At 38.7% G+C, this 22,174-nt stretch overlaps 3 protein-coding genes across 3 annotated transcripts; 1 reads left to right on the forward strand and 2 right to left on the reverse strand.

Annotated features, from left to right (window-relative positions):
- Positions 1-3,610: 3,610 nt before the first annotated feature.
- On the reverse strand, positions 3,611-6,985 carry LOC116692912 (uncharacterized). The gene is made up of 6 exons (XM_032521517.1): positions 5,043-6,985; positions 4,883-4,952; positions 4,602-4,789; positions 4,360-4,518; positions 4,137-4,217; positions 3,611-3,878 (listed from the first exon to the last, which is right to left on the reverse strand). The coding sequence occupies exons 2-6, from the start codon at positions 4,904-4,906 to the stop codon at positions 3,611-3,613; spliced, it is 720 nt and encodes a 239-aa protein (XP_032377408.1). The 5' UTR covers positions 4,907-4,952; positions 5,043-6,985.
- A 179-nt stretch (positions 6,986-7,164) lies between these two features.
- Positions 7,165-12,491, reverse strand: LOC116692907 (proteasome subunit alpha type-4). The gene is made up of 9 exons (XM_032521502.1): positions 12,230-12,491; positions 11,746-11,771; positions 11,591-11,633; positions 10,869-11,031; positions 10,665-10,742; positions 10,147-10,235; positions 9,753-9,883; positions 8,307-8,430; positions 7,165-7,391 (listed from the first exon to the last, which is right to left on the reverse strand). Exons 2-9 carry the CDS (start codon positions 11,746-11,748, stop codon positions 7,237-7,239), a joined length of 786 nt encoding a protein of 261 aa, XP_032377393.1. The 5' UTR covers positions 11,749-11,771; positions 12,230-12,491; the 3' UTR covers positions 7,165-7,236.
- Positions 12,492-14,336: 1,845 nt separating this feature from the next.
- LOC116692902 (solute carrier family 25 member 44) lies at positions 14,337-20,367 on the forward strand. Its single transcript, XM_032521489.1, has 4 exons — positions 14,337-14,588; positions 17,266-17,934; positions 18,129-18,256; positions 19,348-20,367. The coding sequence occupies exons 2-4, from the start codon at positions 17,307-17,309 to the stop codon at positions 19,537-19,539; spliced, it is 948 nt and encodes a 315-aa protein (XP_032377380.1). The 5' UTR covers positions 14,337-14,588; positions 17,266-17,306; the 3' UTR covers positions 19,540-20,367.
- The last annotated feature ends 1,807 nt before the right edge of the window (positions 20,368-22,174 follow it).

A 22,174-nucleotide genomic window follows, 5' to 3' on the forward strand; every position in this document is an offset into this window, starting at 1 on the left:
ATGAAATCCTGGCCGCTGCCCTGCATTCATGTACTGTAGCTGGAGCTGTAGTATCACATATTGACCAACCAGAATTCTCTGTTGCAGTTACTTGCATCTTCTTTTAGGTTAAAATGAATCATGTTAATTTCTTTTCAAGATCATTCCTATAAATTGTAAATATCCTAAAGTTAACCATGGACATTTGTCCAATACAATACATTTGGTTTAGTGGGTTAATATAAAAAATATAGGTGTGGAGATTTCACGTATTGAACCTGGTAGGGGCCATGGCACTATAGCACTTATGTGTGCTGCAGCATTAACAACAGCTGGTTTCAATCCAGTCATGACCACCTACATAGTGTGTAACTGAGTGTCCATTACCAATCACACTCCGTTACAACAGACACTCAATTGCTGTCACATTTACCACCTGCTCTTTGACTCCAAAACTCCCCAAATGACATTTGACCCACTATCTCCAACACTGCTGACTGTTTGAATATGCAACGTGGAATTTATATCACACCCCATGACATTACCATTTTACAACTTTGGTGATTATGTACAATTACAGTATGTATTAAAAACTAGACAGAGATGACATTTAATGTGACAAAATATCAATGTCTTTACATGTCTTTACAAGTCTGCATGTAAGCGAATCTGCATTGATCAGCTGTAGTGTTAAGTAGTTCTTGTTCATCCACTGGATCAAATGTAACTGCAGGCCCTAAACCAAAATATAGTCTCTATTTTTAATAATTTATGGTTCTATATATAAACTATTTGTAGATAAAATGCCACTTTGCTCCAACCAACACAGAACAGAAGAAATGTTATCAGTGAACACTATCGCCATCAAGTGGTAGGTAGAAGGAAAAAACATTTAAAAGGCAATCGTACACATGTGAGACTGAAGTGATGCTAACTGGAACTGTCAACACAAAACGCTGTTTTATTAACAGCCAGATTCAATGAGGCTCAATGTTACGGAAAACTGGTTTCATCTGGTCACAGTCCATAAAAGTATATCAGATATACAGTAAATTAATTTCTCTTTTCTGGGAAAGGCTTTATATTTTGATTTATACCAGAACTAAATTACCTGTTGTAGTTCTCCTAGTTTCCCCCTTTTGTCTAGAAATACGGCTTGAAATTAATTATTTGATTGCTTTGGGTCAGTTCATTTAGTTGCCAGGTAAAATTCACATGTTGTGCTGTTACCATTTTTTAGTACTGTATCACAAAAAATTGATTCTAATCCAACTGGAGGTTGCATGTGAGATATATTATGAAATACATGTTGAGTTATAACTTTTAATATTTTATAATTGCATTGAGTAAAATTACAAAAACAAACAGGCCCTGCTTTGATAGATTTAGCCAAAAACTTACTGTAAAGCTGCATCCATACCAATGACGGCTCCATCATATGGCGATGAAAAAAACTTTCACTCCGCAGTAAGTAGCATCTTTTTAGACAAACTGGCTACAATATGTGTGCCTGTTTTTAAGTAATACAAGCAATTTTGGTAAAGAAATTCATTTTGGCAGCTTCAGTTTGTTGTACGGTTGAGTTGTCTGTTTTGTTTAGCTTTGCTCAACATAAAGACTAGAACCAAAACCATAACCAAAACAAAACATAATCCAGGACTGGTGTCAAGCCTGTTGAGTGTAATCACCACCATCACAAAAGACTGAATCCTGAACAGCTGAACATTAGGCTCAACAACTAGCTAACCCCTGAACTCCCTCTATCTATCTATCTATCTATCTATCTATCTATCTATCTATCTATCTATCATCTATCTATCTATCTATCTATCTATCTATCTATCTATCTATCTATCCATCCATCCATCCATCCATCCATCCATCCATCCAACCATCTATCCATCCATCCATCTATCTATCTGAAATATTTGAGAGTTTAAAACAATATTTTGAGATTGTTTTGCTATTGGTTTGAAAACTTTTGAAAAAAAAATTGTCACTCATAAAATGCTTTTTTGCTATCAGTGACAACTTTTTCTCTCAAACATTTTTATTTTCTTCAGATCATTTATTTTCTCGCATGTAATAAAGAAAAAAAATGTAGCTCCATAGACAAACTGTATGTCACAGTGTTTCTACAGCATGCTGCAGAGATTCTATTGCATCTGAGCTGCAGTGTAGGGGCTCCAGTGATGACTATGATGAAGGATCTCCTTTTTAACAATATTTTTTATATTTTAATCTTATCTTATTTATCTTGTCATACGATCAAATAGAAAAAAAACAAAGGAAGTAGGCAATATATAAATAATTAAATACTTTTATAGTTCATGTAAATAAGCATATAGTTTTGTTATTGATTGCGACTAGTTTACCACTAAAACAATTAAGAAAAACAATGCGTTTGCCTCCTCATGGGAATCTATAGGATAATAGCACCATTTTTATGTCAACACAAGTCTTTGAACACAGGCGTATTTCTAAGGTGGCAATCTGAATGATTCACAGGGGCCTATTTGCAAAAAAGACAAATATAACTGAACCATAAAAGGTTACCAAAAGTGTCCATTTAACAAGCTGCTTGTTAGTCCCTTTGACTTTGCAAAACAAGGTATTATCAAGAATAGTTCAGGCCAAAGAAAACCAACTGTACTTTTGACATCTTCCCACTTTTATATCATTGCCTTATTTCCCTTAATTACACTTCCTCTGACACAGATGTTCACACAATTCATAGCACCCCTAGCTACACTTCTTTAAACAAAGAAAGACAGCTATTGAGGTTTCTGATTGGAATGCAACCCTGCATACATTTGACCACACAAATCTCCCAGCATCCAATAGCCTTCTAACAATAGACATTTTTTACAGATTATAAATGTTACTGTTTTTATATTTGGTCAAAAATACTTCGGTCAAAGGTTTTCACACGTGACCAAGTATGTATATTTTTATATGTATTAAGAACAGCATGGAGATAAAAGAGTCAAATAATAATGATCTTTAGTAGATGATAAGTTCAAGGGGTAGAGGGGTAGAGTGTTACGGGTGTGCAGTGCGTTCAACTGATCAAAAATCCCAATTTAGATCACATGCCGACACCTAGGAAGTGAGTTTTTGAACTGACAACAGTCTTACCATAAACTCTAAAATTACTAAAATAACTAAATATATCACAGTCAGTAAGTAATAAGATGCAGCAAAATATGCGGTTGTATTGAAAATTCCTGTGGAGATATACTGTACGTATGTGATTAAAACGTGGTCTGGATGGATGACACATTTAGCCACAATAACACACCTTGCCCATGCACGTTCACTAGTACATCTTACACTTTGAAATATATTTTTATAATCAAACTAATTCTCTCTGAATTTTCGGACACAGTATTGACGCAGTGAAGTTAATATTTTGGAGGATAGGAAACACTAGCTCCGGCCAAAAAGTGTGAGCCCGTTACTTCAGTGTGATGGGGTTTGACTGACGTGTGGTTAATTTTCTAATTATCTTTAAATTGCAGAAAAAATTAAATAGAACTATATTTAAAAGGGGGGCATATTATATACTGTCAATGGACAAAAGACAAAAATTAATAGGTGATAGCAAGACAACAAATTTTATTTAATTGATTTAGAAAGTGACAATGACACACAGGTCCTTGTGTCTTCCTCGTGCCCAGGACCTTTTTGGCCAAGGGACCTTTTGGGCCCTCCCTTGGCCCGGGGCCCGGCACATCGGACCAGGTGTTTCCCACTGACGGCGGCTCTGATGACGCATGCTTTGTGGGTTTCTTCTGCCTGGTGGTCCATATCGCTCTTTTTTGGGAAAAGGTCTGGGACGGTTAACTGGGGTGCTGGGGTTTTTTGGGCCAGTGTTTCCCCTTTTGTCAAAGCAAGACCTGTGTAACGAGAATTTATTCCACAAGTGTAAATATAAAAGCATAAAGGAACAAAATTTACAAGTATGAAGACATCTGAGATTCAATTTCATGTAACACACATCAAAGTGTTAAATTGAAACTGTAATTTCCTGATGATAGCAGAGCCATCACACTTTTAGTTTATTCTAGACCAGATCTAAGGATTTTGTGATGTGCTGCAAAAAAAAAAAAAAAAACGATTCCCAAGTGTTTATGTGTCTTTGTAAAATGACGTACCTCACGTCATGCTTTGCCTTCTTGCTCCCTCCTCTCCAGGTCTTTTCTCCAGGTCCTTTGTGACCCGAGCATTCTGGGTGTCTGCATAGATTATAATTTAATACTAATTATAATTATTATTTCAATCTCTTTGATATAAGAAGTAAAATATAAATTTAAAATGTAATCCCTAAATAATAAAAAAATGCAACCACGGTCTGTGTGTTGCCATAGGAGGACTTACCGCCATTCCTCTGCACCCTGTACGGGCTTCAAATGGCATCTCCTGTTTCTTCTTCTATTTCTCTTTTTTGGCATGGCAATCATGACAATCTCACCATCTGCCCGAACACGTTTCAGGACCACTCTTCTCCTCTTTCTCTGTGGACCGAGGTTGTCTGGCCTTTTGCATAAAGATAAAAAAGTTGTTTGAATCTAAACAACTACAGTAAATCATCAATACAGGAAAGTGAAAACAATACGTACCTTCTGATACCGGCTGAATTGAAATCTTCCCATTTCCTTTTATAGGAGGGTTTTCCTTTGTCCTTCAAGCCTTCTTTTTGAGTCTGATTGGTTCTGTTGTAATTTTCACCAGGGCTCTTTAAATATGTGGTGGGACTGGGACTCATTTTGGTTGTTGCCATCTTCTTTTGCGCCTCAGGTGGCAAAGTCTGCTGGACCCTCACAGATGTTTCTTTAATGGCCCTGGACTGAAAAGCTTTCACAGATTTCCTTTGAAAAGCTCTGGCGCAACAAATACTCACCCAGGAAGACTTCTTTATTGCCATTTTGTCCACTCTTGTCCTCTTCCTCTCTGGACAGAGGCTGTCTGTCCTTTTGCATAAAGACAACAAGTTGTTTGAATCTCCCGAATCTTAACAGAAACAGTAAATCATTAACACAGGGACGTGATATAACCCTTACCTTCTGATACCGGTTGATTCCAGATCCTCCGAGCTCCTTTTAGGGAAAGGTTTGGAATGGCCTCCAAGCCTTCTCTCAGGGTTTGCTTAGGTTTACTGGTTTTGTCTTGGGCCTCAAGTGGAATCCTCCATGGCAAAGTCTGCTGGACAAATTCCCCTTCAATGGCCCTGGAGGGACCGGTACCTTTGGCCTCTTTGATTTTGTTGGACCCCCCATTATTGGCTAAGCGGCTAGACTCCAGCTCAGTCTGTCCATTAGTGAAAGTCTGGCCAGAGCTTTGCTAATCTCTTTAATGAGAGGATCCTCGTCATATATATCATACTAAAAGAGAATACAGGTTGATGAACATGAGGGTTTGACTTATTGGAGTACAAAAAGACCTTCAGAGTAGACATATGTGATGGTTGGTGGGGACAGCCATCACTCATGAATAAATGGGGCACCTGGTTAGCTCACTTGGTAGAGCAGGCGTCCATATATAGAGGTTCCTTGACGCAGCGGCCGCGGGTTTAACTCTGACCCGCGGCCCTCTGTTGCATGTCATTCCCCTTCTCTCTCCCCTTTCATCTCTAAGCTGTCCTATATAAATAAAGGCCTAAAATGCCCTAAGAAATAATCTTTAAAAAAAAATAAGGGTCAGGTGTTTTATATTTGGCGTGCAAGTAAATAAGATGTCCATCACCGCAAATACCGTCATAAACACTGGTGGGGTTATGATGGTCCATTATGTGCCTACTTACCAAACACTGATCAGTCAGTGGAATGATTGAATTTAAAAAGCTAAATACTTCCTAATATATTCAGTAGACTGCTTTAAATGAAATTGATATCATTTCTACATCATTAGTGGAAGAAAGAAGCTCACATAAGCTGTCAGTAGTGATGTCCAAGGCAAATCTTTCAGTCAACTTTAATAGCCACAGGGCTTAAAGTGAAAAAAACCCTGAGCCTGCAACTTTTTTGGAAGGGGGGGGGGGGGGGGGGGGGGGGGGGGGGGTGGGTTTTGATATGCACTCAATATAGTTGATTTGACTGGCATAACAGTCAATGTCCTACTTACATTACACAATAAGTCATAATTTTTAAGAAGTAAAAAGTTTTGAATACATTTTTACTTATTCCAAACATATATTAAATAAGAGTCAATGTAGATTTTTATATTGCAATAATATCATAATCCTACATTGAATCATTGTGAAAACAAAACTTTGTAGATGTTGTGTTGTTATGTTGTTATGTTTGGCCAGGTCATTATAAAAAAAAAAAAATTAGTACATTCATGATTTTGTCCATGTTGACATTAGCTGCGTCATGTACATTTATTAAAAACTTCGCTTTGTTTAGCTTTTCATATAACTAGACGTCTAAACTCTGGGACAAGGCCGTTATGTTTAAATAACAGGCAGTTAAATAAAGACAGTGGCCATCGTTAATGACAAATCGTGTTCCGCTATGAACGTGCACACGTTTTGTTTTTATCCCAAACACGGTCGGTCAGTGAAGGCGGGCCCCCTACAGTCACAAAATGTGGTGTTACACCGGTAACGTGCTCGTAGGACAGAGTGCACGAACCGAAGCTTTGCGACTAGCATCTACTGACTAGCAAGAACGTTCTTACCGCTGCTGCCGTACAGTTAGCATCTTCCTTCAACATATGCTGCAGACGGGTGCTCAATTTGAGGCACCAAGTGCTAAACGGCTTTCCGTCTCCACCCTTTTCATTTTTCTTGTCCTCTATTCATGCCGAGCGACATTTGTTTTAACTCCTTTCTCAACTGAAGCTCTACCTACATTTTTTTAGCCGCTTTCCCACGGAGACCACACTCTGCACTCTAGCATTTCGGCAAGGACCCGCCCTACTTTGCATCTGATTGGCTAGAACTCGTTTCATTGGTAGGTGGAAGTTCGATGATTGGTTAAAACTAGCGCATCAAAAACAAATCCCGCATGCAAGTTCCCAAATTTATTTATTTTTCCTCATGCCGGAGATCCGGCACGGTGAATACTTTAAGCCCTGTTTATTACTTTTTACTTTAGGAAACACGTAAAATTGGTTTTGGAAAAAGGTGTAAATAAAATCATGACAGTTCATTTTGTAACAAGGATACAGATAACAACCATTAGTTTCCAAACTTTTAATGTAAAAGACAAAACACTACAGAATTTGGTGAAGAGGCGAAAACAAGTATTTTGCTCATTTGTCCTTCTCTTTCTGCTCCTTCTCCTTTTTGTCCTTTTCAGCCTTGGCCTCCTCAGCCTCATGTCGTTTGATGAGTTCCTCGACTTCTTTCTGTTTCAACACCTTGATTTTTGTTTTCCCGTCTTCTCGAGTCAGGGTGGCAATTTCCACTGAAACAGTCAATGCAATACAGCATTGTTTTATTGTATACAGCAAGCAGTTATTATTAATGTTTATCTTAAAAAGGCAACGTTTTGATCAAGAAGATCTTCCTCAGGCAAGTGTGAATAACAAAAACAGGCATTTCTTGTAGAGGCAGCAATCAGCTGAAATCACCATCTCCTGCTGATCAGTAGCCAGCAGGAGAAACACAATCTCAATACAATGTTAACACAGGATACAATGCAGGCATGTCTTAGTAGGAAAAGCACAGGTGTATTCAAAACCATTAATGATGGCTGCATTCCACTTAGGAGAGGCCCTGGTGTTGTGCATGTTGACTTACTGAAATAGCTTACTGGGACACTTGATGGAATTGAGCCTTCGTTAAGGTTATCAATTTTCAGCTGTGCCTACTATGACTAGTCAAAACGTCTGCAGTGAAAAAGGTCAATAGTAATATGGCTGATGAGCAGGGGAAAGTGCTTTCAGAGTATTACTGCCTCTACGAGAAGTACCTGTTTTCACACTTGCCGAGGAAGGTGCCTTTTAAGAGAAATCCAATTAAGTATTAATATGGAGTGTAACAGTGTGCAGACCTTTGTGTCCTGCGGTAAGTATTTTAACTGTTAACTGTTATATTACATATATGGAAGTTGGATGCCCTTACTGACTGAACCCCAAGTTGCTCCCCGGAGCTGCTATGTGGCTGTCCACTGCTCCTAATTCTTAGGATTAGTGAAATGCAGAGATTGCATTGCATGACAAAAGACATTCATTTTTTTTCTTAAACAATCTTTTCCCAATTTTGCGCTAATGTGGTGTTATTCTCCCAAACAGTATACTACAGTTTTACCATATTTGGGGCAGTAGAACATTCCATTTTTGACAGAGCTAGAAAAGCTCATAAACTGCTCCAATCTCACCTTTCTCTGCTGAGAGCTTGCTGACATCCATTGTCTTGTTGAGGACTTTGACAGCCAAAGCCAGAGCAGAAGCCAGACTCATCTCACCCTCTTTGAAGTCCTGCTTCAACATGGACACTGCAGCCTGAGGCCAAGAAGTCAACACATCAAACAGCACACAGGGGAAGAGTATAGCACACATTTACCATGATATATGGATACATTTATTGTACATTGCACTGGCATCCGAGGATTTTGTATTACTACCGACATTTAATATAAACATTAGACCAACAGTACTGGCAGTTCACCATACATTGATATATTTGTGGTGGCCAGCCAGACTAGTGTTAATTTTGTCAGGCGAGACTAAATGTTCATCAACGACTCCCCCCCCCCAAGACGAGACGATGAGGAGACTGTACCAATGCCGAAAAACGCTGACTTAGACTAAATTTACATGCATTATTGTTGATTATATGTTTTGCATAAAATAAAAACTAAGTTAAAATCTCTCTTCAGAGAACAGAACGAGTGCAGTGGCCGTTTGGAGCATGTGCCTGTTCCAAACAGACCAATTGCTTGGTTCACAGTATTTTTTTTTTTCAATTAAATGTGTTTTTTCTCACAAAGTGTAATGTTTATTACACACATGAACCATGACAAAAAACAAATTGGCAGTACCAAACAGATTTTTTTGGCACCTATAGCACATTGCTCATCACCACAAGCCTGTAAACACAGAGGCTTCAATGAAGAGAATGGAGAGCACTGCAGAGCCCGGGAGCGCTTTAAAACCTATTTTATACAATCTGTTTAAAACTCTCAGAAGAAAGTAGCGTTTGATGCAGTTGGCTCGTAAAACCAAATGAGAATTGAAGTTATTTAAAAATTAAATTGGGAACAGGGTGAATTGAGATCACAATTTTATAACGATTAATAGTGCAGGCCTACAATCCCCACTAGGGTAATTTAATAAGTTGCAAATATTTTGTTTTCAATTTTGTTCAAGTTAACATATACAGTAACATTTAAATTTCTTGTCTTGCATGCAGAAGGTCACAAAGAAGGTAACAGCATCTGGCTGTTTAATAGAATTACAATTTGTGATGTCTTGTTTGTTGAAAGATTATGTTGTGTGCTGTAACTGCCCCTGCACCCATAGCATTGAGAATGGGTGGGCAGATTGCGTATGTAAGCTGTTGTTCAAAGTTGCCAAAAATGTTTGCATTGAAATTATTACACCACTGAAAATATAATCTAATTCTGTGGGAAACACTGTACTGGCTACAATTTTGTTGTTCACAAAAAGGCCCTCTATGACCAGATCAAATCATCTAAGCAACAACCTCAGACCAACTAAGGTGAATATTGTATGCTATTCACATTCACTCCAATATGACACCGTCTGGTGTGTCTGTTAAAATCATCACTTATATTTCATTATACTTGTCATTCCAAACTTACAGCGCTGTTGTTTCCAATACAGGTTGCCTTCCAGCCTCCATAGTTGCCACTGGGGTCACTTTGGTACAACTGGAAGCCGTAGTGTTTGTCCCAGCCCATGTAGAGCAGAGAAACACCAAATGGCCTCTTACCTTTCAAGACAAAAGAATACCAAAATCTGTGGTTTTACACAAAGACGAGAATGTTATGTCAATATTCTTATAGCTTGTATACCAATATGACATTCAAACACATTTTCTTATGTAGCATTAAAGGACAACAACTTGCATTGTGTGCAACCCTTTAGTGCAGAATGAAAAATGAACCGTTGAATAATGTGTTGATCCCAAAGGTGATGTATAATTCAACTGAAGGGATACAGGCAATATAGTAGACAAGCTACCGTGCAACTTACCGCCAAACTGTGTATATGCTTGTTTGATGTCACACAGGGCTGTCACCAACTGCTCGCAGGGGATTGGCTCCTGGTACTGCAATAAATATCTGAAAAAAATGAAACGGGTCAGCAGTTGGTGGTGAATTGGACAAATTGGTAGAAACTGCTGCATTTAGGAAAGTTATCAAATATCTGCAAATTCAGATTACCAGTCGACAGGCTGGTAGTTTGGCAATTTCAGCGCTGAGATGGTTCTACAAATCTAAAGCTTGTACTTAAACTGTATACTTATGCCTATTGTTTTGGAAAAACTGCTCCTTTGGTTATTGGAAAAGTATACTATGGTGTTTTCACTTTGTTTATTAGTTACCATTAAAATATTTTAAGGGAACAAATGGCTGCATTCACTTTTGAGCACATTGAGCTTATAATATTTTACATTCACTGCTATTGGCCAACTAATTAACAAAAAAAAAAAAAAAAAGGAGGAAAATACGAGAACACCACAACATTAGAGGTTTTGTTATGAAACTCACCTCTGTGCAATTAGCCGCAGCTCATTTGTCAGTACATTAGCATCTGATGTGATCCCAGCAACACTGCAGGCCAAGTCACTGAAAAAAAGATCACACACAAGATCACAGACAGTACAATGTTAGCTTGAAAAAAGGATTACTAAAAGGTTTTCATGAGAAGAATGGGCCAAGTATTGGAGACCCCGCGTATTTCAGTTCACTCACTCATTGAGCTTGTAGATCTTCTCAGAGAAGAAAACCTCATCAAGCAGTTTGTGAATGTTGCGTCTTTCTGCTGCTAAGAGCACTCCGTCATTGGCTAGAATCCCCAGGCATGTTCCAGCGTGACCAATTGCTTCCATTGCATACTCCACCTGATACAGGCGTCCTGTAAAATACAGTCAAAGGTTATGTTGATCAAACCCGGCTAGAAACAACGGAAACCTTATACATCTAAAACACATTGGCCAACAGAAGAAGTTAAGTGACGTAGTTTGACAAAATAATTGTAACTTGAGGTCCACTTACAAGTTTTACCAGAGCTTTTAACTAGATGTCATGGCCTGCATCCCTGAACGGAGTTTGCTCAGCCACCATTCACTGATGAGGACCATGAAATGCAATTGAAAGCTTGAGGGACCTCAAGTTCAAAATATTTTTTTTTTTTAACTACTGTCACAAACTTTAAGAAGAAAAAGTATGTTAAATGGTCTAAATTTAACCCTAACCTCTTAACCTTCACAGACCCAAACCCACTTAAATCATGGAAAACAACGTTAAATTTGACTGAAGATTTAGAACAAAACATAATCCAAATTTCAAAATATATTTACCCTATCAAATGCCAAATCTCTATGTAAATGGCATATAAGAAAAAAAATGCAGTTGTTCATTGTCATGTAACGTTAGTGATTTGGGAATAAATGTAAAAATAAAACAAGACTTGCCTTCAGGGGAAAATATGGTTGTTCGGGAATCATACCTACGAGACTAAACAACAGAGAAAAATCTGCATTAGCTGACTGAAACAAGCAGTTATGTAGCATTTTATGAAAAAGAACTTGAGATATATTTGACGAACACAACAGATAGGTAACGTTACCATTTTTTCCCGTCACTGAAACTGCCCTGCAAAAATAAAACACAAGATATAGCTAGCTAGCTAAGATGATTGAGGAACCAGCAGAAACTAAACAGCAAGACGAAAAACAGTTTACCTTTTACTACATGGCGTTATACAAGTTGTAATATGATGTTTCCTAAAGAAAATATCCCCTCACCTAGCTAATTTGACAAATATAAAACTGTTAAGTCTCTGTTAATTTATTTAAACACAATCAACTTTTCATGCATGACAGATAAGTTAGCTAACGTTAGCTAGCTAGCTGCTGCTAAACAGAATGAATCTGCAATATCTGAGCATGCTAGTTTGTTAGCAAGTTAGCCAGCTAGTTACCGGTAGTTCATAATAAGGAAAGTCCTCTGACTGGACACAGTCAAACTGTAGCTAGTTATTTAGCTATACTCTAACACTGTGGTGGAATGAAAACAATACAGTAGGAAATAGTGAAATACTAATACATTACCTTTGTCAAAGATAGCGTAGTTTTCCACAGACTGAGAGGTCCACTACTTTCAGTTTGATGTTTCCTCTAACACGCTAGGGATCCTGTGGCGGTGAAGTAGTAGCTCAGCAGCGCCGCCTTGCAGCGGGAAGACCAATTTGTCTTCTTTGGAGTTTGACGGCAGCCGACATCTGTAAAGTTGCCTTACTGCCACCTTCTGGAACTAATATTTTACTGTTCCACCTGCAAGTCAATTTAATTTACAGTGTCCACCAAAATTGAGCCAATTGTTGTGTCGATAGACAGGTTGGGTCCCTCAGTGGTCTACACTCGATATGTCCAAAACGTTCAAAAATCCCATAGACAGTTAAAAAAAATGGACCAACAGATCCCGTTGCTCTGTCTCTCTAAAAAATCCTCGGAAGCTTCCAGCACCATCTTTTTTTCTGATTTGTATCTCGACAGACGACAGTACAATGTATTACTTATGTCCAGTTCGTTAAAAGAAGTGGAAAATCAAGGACTTTAACACTTTTACTAAAGCGCTTTGTAGATCCCTATACATAGCCACGTTTACAGAAATATGAATCGTTCTAAATACTCTATCTTCTTGTTTAGCTTTATTTTAGCACTTTCTAGTTAAAGTTCTCTTTTACTATATTTTAACAAAATAAGGACAGTTATGTTAATAAATAATTATGTATGATAATAAAAATGGTGCTGTTCCTTAATTTGTTTGTTTTGTGATTGATTGATGTGAATGCAAAGTCCTCTTTTTCTCTCTCTATTCAACTAGTATATTGGGCATTTGTCATTATTTCTTGACAATTTACAGACTAAATACAATACTGGGGGTGGTAGTAGCTCAGTCCATAGGGAGTTGGGTTGGGAACCGGAGGGTCACTGGTTCAAGGCCCTGTACGGACCAAAGTATGGTGGTGGACTGGTAGCTGGAGAGGTGCCAGTTCACCTCCTGGCCACTGTCAAGGTGCTCTTAAGCAAGGCACCAAACCCCCAACCGCTCGGGGCGCCTTTTTACATGGGTAGCACCCTCACTCTGACATCTCTCCATTAGTGCATCAGTCCTGAGCATGTGTGTGTAATTCAGGCCTGTGTGTAATAACAACAGAGTGAAAAGTGTAGTTTCCCCTTGTGGTCAAAAAGGGGGGAAAAAAACTTTTTTTATAAAGTATAAAAAAAATAAAAATAAAAAAAAGACCTTACGAGATACAGCCATTAGACAGGCTGTAGGACATTCAGCTAAACAAATTCAAGAGTAGCCTATACTGAAACTGCTCATAATTATATGAAGGGTTTATTTGAAAAAAAAGATGTCTCCCGTCATCATTTATTTTACAAAATCTATATTTTGCAATATCAATCCTACTTGTGTTGGTTTGTATTGGGCTTTTGTCTCTTTTTTTTCCCCTCAGATGAACTCATATGTATTTACTTATTTTCCTTCTCTAAAATAAATAAAAAAATCTTTTACTTATGTAAAATCACTAATACTACATTGTATAAATACTTTGTTGCAAGTAAGAATCCTCCATTAAAGCAAAAAGGTATTAGCATCAAAATAATTACACAAATAAAAACTCATTATGCAGTATGGCACATTTATATATAATATTATATTACTGGATTATATTTGTGGATGCATTAACACTTAAGCATCACTTTAATGTTGTAGCTGGTAAAGGTTGGGGACATTTTAATTATTTGATACACTGCTGCCTAGCTTAGCCTATAATAGTCAGGATGAAAAATTAACTTTTTTGTCCACCCGTCAAATGACTAGTGAACGTTCACATTTTACCAGCCACTCAATAGACTACAATTGCCAATTAGGTTATACACCCTGATAATAATACATCATTATTTATTCATTTGTTACATGTTGTTTTATAATCTAAAACTAATGTTCTCAAATACATATAGTGGAGTGGAGTAAAAAGTACGTTTGCTTTCGAAATGTAGTGGAGTAGACGTATAAAGTTACAGTGGAAATACACGTAAAGCACACGTACCTTTCCACCACTAGTTACATGATGGATGTGAGACGTGGTGTTTCCCTCCAGGCCTGGTAGACGGCAGTAAGGAAATAACTGAATGGATCATAACGTGTCAAATAAAAGAAGAAGAAGCTCTGCTGTGTCGGCCATTGGTTGTTTCAGCTACGTGCCCTTTGAATCTGAATGGGATGCGAGTTACGTAGCTGACTCGCTAGGAGGTGGCTAGCTAAGTACTTACCTCGTTATAATATATTTAAGCAACTGAATGACGACACGTGGAATTGCATATTTTTTGACTGATGACATGCTATTTAAAGTCTAACCAACATCGCCATTACCTTGTAATACACATCTGTCTGAACGAGGTAAGTGCAAGCAACCCGTGCCGATGCTAGCGCTAGCTACATAACTCAGGCCTAGCTCAATGTAGCTAACACAAGTTTAAATCACATGCAATGTCCAGCAGATTGATTACGCACGTTTTTATTTAACCGGCTTGGGGTCAGGGCTTGCCAACTTCACCATTGGCCGTGAGACACACGCTTGATGGTTCCACACGCGCATGCGCCACACCCCATTTCTACACGCTGACGTGTCACCGGTCGGTCAATTTCTACAAGAATATTATGTTGTCAACTGTTGAGCCCTTGTGTCTACTAGTGTGCAAATTTCAGACATGTAGCGGCTTCAGACGCCCACTAGTCATGTTGAATTTCAAATTGCCCAAAATGAGGAACATTTTATTTCACGAGCCCATCCAGGTGCTTTCCCCGCTTCGTTATGAGCTCTGAGTCTCACAACGTCCATCTTCGTGACCATCTCTCTGTAACATCAGAGGGTTAGCACGCGGCTGGTATGTAGCAATTCAGGGTTCATTGTGTGACTCGCTCTGCTGGGGCGGTGACGCGTTGCACCATGCGTGACCTCGATAAAGAGCAGCGTACGGCCACCTCTAAACTCTGTCAGAGACCAGAGACCCAAAATGGGCCTCTGCGTCTGTCAGACGGTCTAATGAGATCCACCATATCAGCGAGAGACGAACAGCCAGACTGTATACACTCTCCAATCTCGGACAACAGAGAATGGGAGGAGTTATGTGCACAAAGTTGTAAATATGAGCAGAAATCTGGTGAAACACACCTGAGCTATACTAGCCTATATATACTAACTATATATAATATATTATATATATATATATATATATATATATATATATATATATATAATACGATACTGCAACGTTGGGCCACTATTGTGCATCTCTCTAACCTCTGCATCTCTAAATGTAACTGTAATAATTAATTTGATGTTTTTAAAATGAACAAATAGTCTTTATTTTCACAAAAAAGTAAAAACAGTAAGTGGGGCCAGAGGATGAGGCCAAACATTACTGAACATTGGCACAAAGGTTAAAGGAATAGAACTTATGTAACTCAGTGGTTCTCATTCTTTAGAATTTCAGTGGTCTAAGTTGATCCCTCAACATTATTTAACTTTGGGTCCCTGGTCCCTACACCAGGGACCCCTGGACCTGTTCACCACAGACCCAAATTTCTCAGCTGTTGCTGACATATGCTACTGTCTCTTCATGTGGTTCATTATGTTTGGCACATTGTGTGGGTCAGTTCTTATATCATAAGAAGTTAATAATGTAAATGCTGAATGCCCTAAAACCTGTTGATACAACACAAAGGCTCCTAACCCTACAGTTTTTGCACATATCATGTAAGACTTGATTTCTCCTTTTTTTTTTTTGCAAAAAAACTCTCCAGAAAGTGCCATTTAATGGTTTATTTTTCAAATTTTTTCCTGGGGGGGGCATACCCCAGACCCCCCTAGGGAGTCCCCCATCCACCCACATATACCAAATCCCAATTTAAACCCTAAAGGATAAAGACCAAAAGAAATTGCTTTGCACGCGGCAAAATATGGGTTGGCCCCCCCCAAATCTCACTCCAAGGTTTTGGAAAGTTGGCAGCCCTGCGGTGTTGTCATTGTTTGACTTGCTTTGTTGGGTTCATAACGTTGGGTTCATAACGTGTTATAACCGTTTACCAACACGACTGCTGCTGCTTCCGTAACACTACCGTAACACGGTGTCCTCTGGCCGGCCGGTGTGTCCACTAGGGTCAAGTACAAACCAAAGACTGTATGTACAGTCCAAACGGGTGGAGTTGTAATGGTGTTTAGCTAGAATGCCAAAAGCTCATCCATGCCTAAGATCAACGTCAGCAATGGCCATAGACAAACAATAGTCAAACAATTGCTTGGTCTGTCAAATGCCATAAAATTGTGGGGAAATTCTCAAAATCAATTAAGACCCAAACATGACGCCATCACGTCTTGTTTTGTTCCTGATGTCAATATTAACAGTCTATTTGGAAATTGTGTACAGGTGTTCTCATTATTTGCATACATCAGAGGGTTGATTTCACATATTATTTGGAGAATTCCAGGTCGATCTCAACATTGTTTTATTTGTTTTTTAATTTGTAGTACAAGACAAATAAAAACAATCAGTGCAGTCTACTCCAAGTTATCCTCCTGCTAGAGTTAGCATCCAACAGGTTTAAACAGGGCAAGTTTTAAACATGTTTTTAGCCTCTTAACATGCTAAAAAAGTCATTACCAGTGCTTAGTCATGTGCAGTTATTCCTTCCAAGAGAGAACCGTGACTTTGACTGCAGTAGATGTGACACACATTTAAAAAAAAAAACAAAAAAAAAAAACAGAGCTACATGTTGAAATTGACCGTAATTCTCTTTTAATGTTATTTCCAATTTAGTTTGTCTTTGTTTGTAGACCTGTCAACAGGATTCCGGAAAGATGTACAAATTTGGGGACACTTGGTTGAAAGTTGTAGCATGGCCCACGGAAGAAGCCATTAACATAAAATTTTTAAGCAGATACCCAAACTATTGTGGGCAGAGTTGCAAATCAAAGGACAATGACAATTTTGGATTTGTTGTAGGATGTTTCCATTAATACAATGGAGCCACCATCCAATATGTAAGTTATTTAATATGCTATTTATGCTGTCAGGCAGGAATCAGTCTGATGAGGGGTCACCTACAGCTGGCAGGATGCAAGAGAAAAGGAACATCCAGATCATCGAGTGGGAGGACCTTGACAAAAGGAAGTTCTACTCTTTCGGGGTGTTCATGACGATGACCATCCGGGCCACCGTCTACCCGGCCACACTCATTCGCACTCGGCTGCAGGTGCAGAGGGGCAAGTCACTCTACAGCGGCACTTTTGACGCCTTCTTCAAGATTCTGGGGACAGAGGGCGTTCGAGGCCTTTATCGCGGCTTTATGGTCAACACCTTCACACTCATCTCAGGCCAGGCTTACATAACCACCTATGAGCTGGTGAGGAAGTATGTCTCCCAGTATTCTGAGGACAATACGGTCAAGTCACTGGTGGCGGGCGGCTTCGCCTCCCTGGTTGCTCAGAGCATCACTGTTCCTATAGATGTTATCTCTCAGCAGCTAATGATGCAGGGCCAAGGGGAGCACCTCACCCGCTTTAGACTCAACTTTAACACAGAGACTGGAAAGCCCAAAAAAGTGTTCGGCCAAACCAGAAACATCATGGGTCAGATTTTTGCGGCTGATGGATTCAGGGGCTTCTACAGGGGATATGTGGCTTCTTTACTCACATATATCCCAAACAGTGCTGTCTGGTGGCCTTTTTATCATTTTTATGCTGGTAAGTTTTCTAATATAAAAGTAAAGCTAAAGACAGCTCTGCACTTCCTTTTAAAAACCATAAGCTTGTCCCTGTCTTATCTCTGGATGTCTATGTTCCCAGTGCATTTGTACATCTGTACTGTGAGAATGAATACACCAGTCCTTGCCATGTGGTTAATCAAGTATCTGTATACTATGTGTAATGTTCTACAGAGCAACTTTCTCAACTGGCTCCCAGTGACTGCCCTCATCTAATTCTACAAGCCATGGCTGGACCTCTGGCTGCCGCTACTGCCTCAACTGTCACCAACCCAATGGATGTGGTCAGAGCCAGAGTGCAGGTAACTCATTTACTGTGCATCTATCAGGCAGAGTTTGGGGCTGCTGTCTTAAATGACCGTTACACAGCCCAGTAAAACTCAATACACATAGTTATTGTTTGATTTTCAAATTTTTGACATATGCCAGTATCCTGAGATCAATGGCATGTAGCTTGTAAAAGCTGGCAGAAAAGTTCCCTAAAGTGCACAATCCATTAGGTCTAGTTAGTGACAGGTGACATGGCCAAAACATTTTCCACTATTATTTAGTGCTGTCAAACAATTAAAATATTTAATCGCGATTAATCACATTAATGTCATGGTTAACTCGCAATTAATCGCACATTTTAATCTATTCTAAATGTCCCTTGATTTGTTTTTGTCCTATTTTTTTTCTCATTTTAATGCTCTTATCAACATGGAAAAGTGGATTGGCAAATGATTTTTTTATTGAAAACAACATTGGTATATAGCCTACTGTCCTGTTCAATTTCAAACGTAACATTCTCACACAGTGTAACACTGTCCATCAATAAAAGGGTGAAAAAATAAACACACAGATCACTTTGGTCTTGTTAATGGAACATTTAGCAACTTTTAAAAAGCAAACTTTTCATCCAGAATCTTACTGGCATCCATTTCGCCGTCTGGCGCTCGCCATCCACTCAAAACGGAACGTTACTACTCTTTGGCCGGCTGCCAAGGCCAAACAAGTGTGGTCGGCATGCCTGTTGTTTTGTTTCCGGTCTAGCTAGATCCGGTGGGTGTTGTAGTTTTTTCTAACGTTACTAGTTGTTGCAACAGCAAGTGTAAAAAAACTACAAAGTTTGCTTGGCCAAAAAGAACATTAATCTCGTGATAAAACAATTGACGCCATAAAAATGGGTTTGCGTTAACACGTTTAAGTGACAGCAGTACTATTATATTTTCAAGATGTGTGTAATTCTTTGACTGAAGATAACTAATTGTGTTTGTAGACATTTCACATATCATGCAAAAACTAAAATTTTAATTAAAGAAATGTTTCAAAATACGTCATCCAGCCCTAGGATAAGTTGTGATTCTAGTTTGTGGTTTGAAATAGGAGCATGTACTGTGTGTGTTTTGTTTAGGTTGAAGGGAGGTCTTCAGTCATCGAGACGTTCAGGCAGCTAATCAAAGAGGAGGGCTGCTGGGGATTGACCAAAGGACTGTCGGCACGCATCATCTCATCCACACCCACTGCCCTTGTCATGGTGGTCGGCTACGAGACGCTAAAAAAACTGAGTTTGCGGCCGGAGCTGGTGGACTCGAGACACTGGTAGAAGAAACCTGGACAGACGATACACGGACCATGTGCCATTTTTCCTAAGTTAGACTTCCTGGGAAAACACTGGATGAAAGAAAAGTTAGTTTTCAATAACAATGTGGGGAACAAAATTGTATCAAGCCACTTCAAAACACGCATTGCCTGTGTATAAGACCATGAACATGTGTCCATACCAACAAATTAGTATCAGGTTTACAGTTTACATCGCTGCTTTCATTCACTTTAGATGAGACGGAGCGGCCATTCGCTGCAGGAGAAAGAAAGAGAAAAGGGACTGTGCTTAAACTTGATCAAGGAAACAGTCAGCTGTGGCACAAACTCCTGGGCAGTTAAGTTATTGTGTTCCTTATTTTTACCCTCATAGTTTTTTTAAAACTTTCTTGTTGCCCCGATAGAGGCAGTGAGGTTTACTGTACAGGGTTTCTCACACCGCCTCAACACGGACTGCCCAGTCTGATACCTATTACATGATTGGCCACCGCAGGAGGACAGCGGGTTGCGTTTCTCCATAAATTGAATCTTACTCAACTTTGCACCACAGGCCGCTGAGATTTGTTTTGGCTCCTCCCTGCGGCCCCTACCGCTGCAGCATGAATGGAAAGACCTGGGTTTTTCGCCAGACTGCCTGACAACCGTGTGAACGCAGCCTAACAGGGTTGGCATTTATTTTATTTTTGTTTTTTTACACAAGTTAAAGTGTTGACTAAAATGTTTAAACACTGGAAGATACGGACCTTGCAATGACTCATTTTACACGCTCTACAAACATGTTCCAGCATCTTTGCAGTGGAGAAAAGTGGAATTGATTGCTTGCCACATGGTTACTGTTAGAGCCCGGCCGATAAAGGATTTTTAAGGCCGATACCGATACGAATATTTGGTTATTTAAAAATCCGATATGTCGATATATCGGCCGATATATAATTAAAAATTTTAAAAAAAAAGAATCCAGAACATTAACAGATTTCCCTAACATTAGTTATTTGTAGTTATTTATGAGTTCTCACTAAAATAATATAATAATTTGTTTTATACACACACACACACACACACACACACACACAAATATATATATAATGTAAAAAATGTATAGAAATACAAATTTAAGATATGAAACTTAAAGTTCTTTGAACAAAAACACTAACAAAAAAATGAATCAGTGTTGCCAACAGGGATGTTGTAGAACGCCCTCTGGTGGACAAACTATGCAATGGCAACACTCAACATGGTTGACAGTCTGTTTTTATTTTTTAAATAATAATTTAAAGAAAAAACTTTTTATTTAATTAAAGAAATTGGCCATTATAAATACCAATCCGAATAGATCGGGAAATGCCTAATATCGGTTGGGCTCTAGTTATTGTGTTCGTGCTCTCTCAAAGCCAAACGCTGTTGGTCCACATAAAAAGTAACTGGTTTGGATCAGGGTTCAGAGAAAGGTCATATAACTTATGATGACACATTTTTCCAAAGCGTGTGTTTCCTTCTGCGTGCTATACTGGCTTCTCTATGTAGTTCCTTTCTTTTGGCCTTTTTAAAATTGCTGCCTTCATAGTGTAATCAAGACCATCTGCTTTTTGTTTTGTGGAACGTGTGTAAGAAGAAGAACAGTAGGAATTAGAAGCTGTATATCATGGCAGCCTTTGTTCCGTATTTTATTTACAGTTGTGTTGTTTGCTGCACAAACTGAGTCAAAATAAATTGACAAATTCCATGCGGGCAGTACAATAGTTTATCAGCATTTTTGTAACTCACTAGCATGCTGTCTCTTTAGCACTGTGGAGCATAATGTAGTGATCAAGCTGGGTATTATGTGCCTAATTTGGTGTACTACTAACTTGGGAGTTGAGCACAACGGAAGTATTTCATTTAAAAAGTGAGGGAAGAAAGATTAAAGGACAGTAAGCACAACTAATGCTGTTTTCCTCTTGTGACCGTAAACGTTTGAGTGCAATAATGTAAATGTTTTATCCTTTTCGGCACAAAATGTACTTGTATGTTTCTGGTAAACTGTGTAAATAACATGTCTTTAAAGAATGCTGTATACCTAATTTATTTCCGTCACATTTTCGGGGATTATGACCACAGAATTGTCCCAACTTCAAAATATCATTGTTTATTTTAAACGTGTTTAGGATGATTAACATGGAGTGACTCATTTAGTTAGTTGCTTTTTTATTTTGTTTTTCCAAATGGTGTTTTAGAAAAGGGGAAGATAAAATGTCACTGTGGGTATTACTTTGACAGAGAAAGGAGAATGGCAATGAGCTGTTTTAGTTTGATTGGAGGCAAATTCCTTAATCTGAGTTTATTGAAATGAAGCCATAACGTCCCATAAAGTTTTTTGACATTATAAATAAATCTGCTCAGGCCATGCCAAGATGAGTTAGGAACTGAAATTGACACCTGATGAGTACATGGTAGATTCCTTCACACTTCTTTAGGTCAATCATCCAGAACACAGTGTGGAGTTTCCATTTTCTTTGCACAACTCTCCGTAAATCAAAGTGTGATTATGTTCTCAGAGATTAGTATTGTAAATCACGAGTCTACTCACGTACAGAATACCATTCCTATCACCTGCCAGTTTTAGTCTTGGTTTATCTATTTGGTAAATAAAACATCAAGGC

This window comes from Etheostoma spectabile, chromosome 1 (assembly GCF_008692095.1).
Source record: "Etheostoma spectabile isolate EspeVRDwgs_2016 chromosome 1, UIUC_Espe_1.0, whole genome shotgun sequence".
In the NCBI taxonomy this organism is placed as follows: domain Eukaryota; kingdom Metazoa; phylum Chordata; class Actinopteri; order Perciformes; family Percidae; genus Etheostoma; species Etheostoma spectabile.